The sequence below is a fragment of the Zea mays genome, chromosome 8, assembly GCF_902167145.1.
Source record: "Zea mays cultivar B73 chromosome 8, Zm-B73-REFERENCE-NAM-5.0, whole genome shotgun sequence".
Classification (NCBI taxonomy): Eukaryota; Viridiplantae; Streptophyta; class Magnoliopsida; order Poales; family Poaceae; genus Zea; species Zea mays.
The window spans coordinates 15,994,560-16,000,974 of record NC_050103.1 but is presented as its reverse complement, the minus strand read 5'-3'; the positions used below and the strand labels follow the sequence as shown (position 1 = coordinate 16,000,974).

The following is a 6,415-nucleotide window of genomic DNA, read 5'->3' as shown; positions in this document are numbered from 1 at the left end:
CCGTGTGCATTTGATTCTTTCTCGTCCTTCCAAATTAGGTTCTTATTATGTTCTTAGTTGCATCTTGGCAATGAATGATTAATCAAGTTTTTCCAGTTAAATCTTCGACTGTGAATAGATACCAAAGCATTCAGTCTATATTTAGAATATAATATTAGTGTTAAGGTGATATTTTGCTAAACAGATTTTTATATTATAGTGACAGTTATCGTTACATATCTATGTTTTATACAAATTTTTAACTCTCGTGGCAACGCACGAGCATATATCTAGTATATATATATTCATTTGAAATTTGGATACATACTCCTGTTACTCCGGTTTGCGGCCCAAGAAAGAAAAATAAAGAAACTTCCGGCTTGCGAGTCAGTCGCCCACTCGCCCCCGGATTGCATTGCGGTTGTAGATTTGCAGGTGCCGTCTGACCCTGCCCAAAAGTCCACGGCCACGCAAGCCCGGCGCCCCGGCGCCATCTGTTCTAGGCCTTCTAGCAGGCTCGCTGAGACGCTGACACGCCCAGCCCCACGCAGTTCCACCCATAGATTTTGTTTCTTTGCGACACAGCTCCACCGTAAAATGCCACGGGCACGACTTCCACTGGACTCCAACGCTCCAACCCACCCGACAACCATCCTAGTATACACGCCAAGTCGCCAGCCAGCATTTCCTCCCGAACCATCCTTCCACTCCCTCGCCGACCCTCCCCCCGCGCCCGCCATGGACACGGCGATCGGCTCCGTCCCGGCAGCCTCCGACGCGGCGCGTCACCCAGCGCCGTCCGCGTCCGCCCCGCGCGACGCGACGCTGGGCCGGCACCTGGCGCGGCGCCTGGCGGAGGTGGGCGCCCGGGACGTGTTCACGGTGCCGGGGGACTTCAACCTCACGCTCCTCGACGAGCTGGAGGCCGAGCCGGGCGGCGTCCGCCTCGTCGGCTGCTGCAACGAGCTCAACGCGGCGTACGCGGCCGACGGGTACGCCCGCGCGCGCGCCGGCGGGGTCGGCGCCTGCGCCGTCACCTTCACCGTCGGCGGCCTCAGCGCCATCAACGGCGTCGCCGGCGCCTTCAGCGAGAACCTCCCCGTCGTGTGCATCGTCGGCGGACCCAACAGCAACGACTACGGGAGTAACAGGATCCTGCACCATACCATCGGCTTGCCTGATTTCACGCAGGAGCTCAGGTGCTTCCAGAACGTCACGTGCTATCAGGTAGGGGTAATTCCTCTTCTAATTCTTCTTCTTTTTTTTTTGTTCGCGTGTCGGGTAATAACGCAGGGCCCAGTTCTATAGACGTCTGCTAACGAGCACACTCCTACCACTGCGTTACGCGTTTCTCAAAAAAGAAAAAAAATACTGCGTTACGTGTCCACTGTTGGAGGACCCTACAAGCTATGTTTTTTTTCTTGCATGTGTGGTTATCAGGTGAAAAAATATATGAAACGTTGCTTTTCTTAACTGCCGAAATTACCATGACTCTGTTGGAAATCACTATTTGGTTCAGTACAGGTTTCCTGCATCTTTTTGGTACTGCGGTCAGGTGGCAGCACAATGTTGGTCAAACACTCAAACTGTAATAAACTGTCGTAACCATTTCTATATAATCCTAGTTGGTTGACCATGACCTATCTGTTTTCAAAAGGTACCATTTGCAGCCATGAATGGTTACTGCAAGCACTAACTTTTACATGGCATGGTATTTACTGATGAAACATCAGTTCTGGACTCTACCTACCTCTTGATCGATGCACCATGCATAAGAGACTTGTGAAATTGACAGTTCAAACGCATACACCGGAGTGCCACAGCAGATAACATCCATTTATACTAACCAAAACTCCAAAACCCTTTCTTCTATTTCAACCTTTGCTAAGGCATTACGTTCTTTGTTCATGTGTCACAGGCTGTGGTGAACAACTTGGAAGATGCGCATGAGCAGATCGACACTGCCATCTCCACGGCAATCAAGGAGAGCAAGCCTGTTTACATTAGCATCAGCTGCAACCTCCCTTCGATCCCACATCCCACCTTCAGCCGCCATCCCGTCCCTTTCTTCCTCTCCCCAAGGTATATTTCAGAAACTCCGAGAGCTCTGACTTGTGCATATATAAGGGCAAAGTGACGATCAGTTTGTAAAACGATTTTGCAGGCTATCGAACCAGATGAACCTGGAGGCTGCAGTGGAAGCCGCCGCGGCTTTCTTGAACAAAGCCGTCAAGCCAGTGCTTGTAGGTGGGCCAAAGATGAGGGTGTCCAAAGCATGGGAAGCCTTGGCAGAGCTGGCAGATGCCTGCGGCTATCCCGTTGCCGTGATGCCTTCTGCGAAGGGGCTAGTGCCAGTGCACCACTCTAGGTTCATTGGCACGTACTGGGGTGCGGTGAGCACTCCATTCTGTGCTGAGATCGTCGAGTCTGCCGATGCCTACCTATTTGCTGGCCCCGTATTCAACGACTACAGCTCGGTTGGGTACTCGCTGCTCCTCAAGAAGGAGAAGGCCATCATTGTCCAACCAGAGCGGGTGGTGGTCGGGCATGGACCCGCGTTTGGGTGTGTTCTGATGAAGGATTTCCTTCATGCCCTTGCAACCCGTCTGAAGAAGAACACTGTCGCGTATGAGAACTACCGTCGAATTTATGTGCCTCCAGGCGAACCACTTTCATCTGAACCTGGCGAGCCGTTGAGAGTGAACGTGCTCTTCAAGCATATTCAGGCAATGCTGTCCGGCGACATGGCTGTCATCGCAGAGACTGGGGACTCGTGGTTTAACTGCCAGAAGCTGAAGCTACCGGAAGGATGTGGGTAAGCTCCTCTTTCGAATCATGATTTTGCTGTGAAATTTTGTAGTGATGCAAAATTCATCTGTCAGTTTCTTCTGCACTGTTTGGTCGGGGGTAGCAAGTGGTATCGCTGATTTAGGCCGAGTCAGATAAAAAAAAAATCTGATGGATGTTGCTCTGATTCTTTTACACCACTAGAATTTCAATGTTGTCGGCCTCTTCAGTCTTCACCATAAAGAGAATATATTTCATACTATATGATAGTGACATCAAACTTTGGTTCAGTATGTTGAGATGCTTTCTGTCATCGAGTTACTCCTAGTAACCAGGCATCTTTTGCTTTCACCAATCACCAGGTACGAATTCCAGATGCAGTATGGATCAATTGGCTGGTCAGTGGGCGCAACTCTAGGATACGCACAGGCTGCCAAGGATAAACGTGTCATTGCCTGCATTGGAGACGGCAGCTTTCAGGTATGATTGGTAGTGATTCCAAACGATGGAATCTTCCTACGTTTTCTATATCAATTCCTTGAAAAATATGTGGTAAGAGTTTTCATTTGACTCGGATTCAGGTGACGGCACAAGAAGTGTCAACGATGCTCCGGTGGGGGCAGAACAGCATCATCTTCCTGATAAACAATGGAGGGTACACAATCGAGGTGGAGATTCACGATGGCCCTTATAACGTTATCAAGAACTGGAACTACACCGGTCTGGTGGAAGCGTTCCACAATGGCGAGGGCGCGTGCTACACAGCAAAGGTTGGTTGGTGACTGTATTTCGTATTGCTGTAATTCTGTGGTCACCAAATGCCACACTGCAACTGACACTTCGCATCCTCTTTTCGCAGGTTCGAACAGAGGAGGAGCTGACGGAGGCGCTGGAGGCAGCTCTAGGACCTAAGAAGGACTGCTTATGCTTCATCGAGGTCATCGTGCATAAGGATGACACCAGCAAAGCGCTTCTCGAGTGGGGATCTAGGGTTTCTGCGGCGAATAGCCGTCCACCTAATCCTCAGTGAATACATCAGGTCTCCCGAATTGCCCTGTAAACCGATCCGCTTTCTGGTGACGCCCATAACAAGAAGTCTCGGCGATGACATGCTGCCGATTTCTGAATAAATTGTCCCTGTAATTCACTGATGTTGCAAGTCCTTGTTGTAAAACTAGAGAGCCGCTTGGAGGAATCATGGACAGTCTAAACTCGGGTCTGAGTATATACAAGCTGATTGAGTCCTAGATAAATACAATATGGACTTAAACTAGATTTCAGTCTATTTCATTATTGGAACATCCACTTGGTTATAACTCTTTATCCTATACAATATCTTTTAACATGTTTTCCTCAATCTTAACCTTCTCTATCACTACCAGAATCCACGGCTTTGCCGAGTGTCTGAAGCACTCGACAAAGCCTGAAAAACACTCGACAAAGGTGTCGGGACCATAATTAGGGGTACCTTCAAGGCTCCTAAATCTCAGCTGGTAACCCCCATCAGCACAAAGCTGCAAAGGCCTGATGGGTGCGATTAAGTCAAGGATCGGTCCATTCGAGGGACGCGATCACGCCTCGACCGAGCCCAGCCTCGGGCAAGGGTAGCCGACCCCGGAGGATCTACGTCTCGCCCGAGGACCCCCTCCAGCGACGGATACACCTTCGGCTCGCCCGAGGCCCAGTCTTCACCAAGAAGCAACCTTGGCCAAATCGCCACGCCAACCGACCAAATCGCCGGGGCATTTAATGCAAAGGTGGCGTGACACCTTTATCCTGACGCACGCCCTCCAGTCGACAGAGCCGAAGTGACCGCAGTCACTTCGCTGCTCCACTGATCGGTCTGACAAGAGGACAGCGCCGCCTGCGCCGCTCCGACTGCTGAGCCACTCGACAGAGTGAGGCTGACAGTAGCCAAGTCCGGCCTCAGGCGTCATAGGAAACTCCGCTTCGCCCGACCCCAGGGCTCGGACTCGGGCTCAGCCCCAAAAGACGACGAACTCCGCTTCGCCCGACCCCAGGGCTCGGACTCGGGCTCAGCCCCGGAAGACGACGAACTCCGCTTCGCCCGACCCTAGGGCTCGGACTCGGGCTCAGCCCCGGAAGACGACGGACTCCGCTTCGCCCGACCCCAGGGCTCAGACTCGGGCTCAACCCCGGAAGACGACGAACTCCGCTCCGCCCGACCCCAGGGCTCGGACTTGGGCTCAGCCCCGAAGGACGACGAACTCCGCTCCGCCCGACCCCAGGGCTCGGACTCGGGCTCAGCCCCGAAGGACGACGAACTCCGCTTCGCCCGACCCCAGGGCTCGGACTCGGGCTCAGCCCCGGAAGACGACGAACTCCGCGCTACTATACGAGTAATGATGGCGCCCCGCACGCTCCATGACGACGACGGCTCTCAGCCCCCTTACGGAAGCAAGAGGACGTCAGCAAGGACTCGACAGCCCCGACAGCTGTCCTTCCGCCAGGCTTCAGCGCTCCTCCGACGGCCACGACACCACGCGAACTAGGTGCCAAAACCTCTCCGGCTGCCACGATGGCATGTACTTAGGGCGCTAGCTCTCCCCCGCTAGACACGTTAGCACATTGCTACACTCCCCATTGTACACCTGGATCCTATCCTTACGCCTATAAAAGGGAGGTCCAGGGCCCTCTTACAGAGGGTTGGCCGCGCGGGGAAGGACGGGACGGCGCTCGCGCAAGGCCGCTCGCTCCCTCCCGCGTGGACGCTTGTAACCCCCTACTGCAAGCGCACCCGACCTGGGCGCGGGGCTAACACGAAGGCTGCGGGTTCCACCTCCCACGCCTGTCACCCTCCGGCTGCTTTCTCCCCCCTTCGCGTTCCGCCTCGCGCCGACCCATCTGGGCTGGGGCACGCAGCGACAATTCACTCGTCGGTCCAGGGACCCCCGGGTTTCGAAACGCCGACAGTTGGCGCGCCAGGTAGGAGCCTGCTGCGTGTTGACGAACAGCTTCCCGTCAAGCTCCAGATGGGCAGTCTCCAGCAACCACTCCAGCCCGGGACAGTGCTCCGTTTCGGGAGTCTTGAGTTCATGTCCTTCAACGGCAGCTACGACATGATACTCCTTTTCCCGCCGCGTGGCAGCGACAATGGCGGTCGACAGCCCGCCCGCCGGCGGGGAAATCGACGACGCCTTCCCCACGTGGTGGAAGGACGACATCCGGGCTTGTCCCGTCCCCTCCCCCACCGACAGAGGAGGAGGCGGGGCAACCAAGGCCAAGCAGGAGGCGACACCTCGTTGGCTGTCGAGCGAGTCGACGGCGCCGGCGCCCCAACGGAGAGCGCGTCGGGCATCGGCCTCGCGTCTGAGACGAAGACGAGCGCCGTCTCCCCGCAACACACCAACCTCAAGCAAACGGACGACGCCAGCACGCTCGCAAAGGACTTGCTGGGCGTCACCCTAGTACCTGAGACAACGGTGCAGTCAGTTCCTGACGTGACTTCGTCACCGCCCGTCGACCAAAAGGTACCGACCGATTCCCATCTCGCGCCTTTTGGATTCGGCCTCGACCCGCCAAGCAACTCCGCTTCGGTGGACATTCTCATAGAGGCAAGTCCAAACCCTCTGGGGTATCGTGTGCGGTCACCCTGGGACCGGCTGACGGCCGTCTCGACCTACGGGCC

At 54.7% G+C, this 6,415-nt stretch overlaps 1 protein-coding gene across 1 annotated transcript; it reads left to right on the top strand.

The window, feature by feature from the left end:
- Window positions 1–618: 618 nt before the first annotated feature.
- LOC542651 (pyruvate decarboxylase) lies at window positions 619–4,039 on the top strand. The gene is made up of 6 exons (NM_001112175.2): window positions 619–1,206; window positions 1,898–2,061; window positions 2,144–2,794; window positions 3,129–3,246; window positions 3,348–3,536; window positions 3,626–4,039. The coding sequence occupies exons 1-6, from the start codon at window positions 718–720 to the stop codon at window positions 3,794–3,796; spliced, it is 1,782 nt and encodes a 593-aa protein (NP_001105645.1). The 5' UTR covers window positions 619–717; the 3' UTR covers window positions 3,797–4,039.
- Window positions 4,040–6,415: the final 2,376 nt, after the last annotated feature.

Coding starts and splice junctions, on each gene's coding strand:
- LOC542651 (NM_001112175.2), top strand. CDS start 718: ATGGACACGGCGATCGGCTCCGTCCCGGCAGCCTCCGACGCGGCGCGT. Junction 2,795..3,128: donor AAGCTACCGGAAGGATGTGG/GTAAGCTCCTCT, acceptor ACCAATCACCAG/GTACGAATTCCAGATGCAGT. Junction 3,537..3,625: donor GCGCGTGCTACACAGCAAAG/GTTGGTTGGTGA, acceptor CTCTTTTCGCAG/GTTCGAACAGAGGAGGAGCT.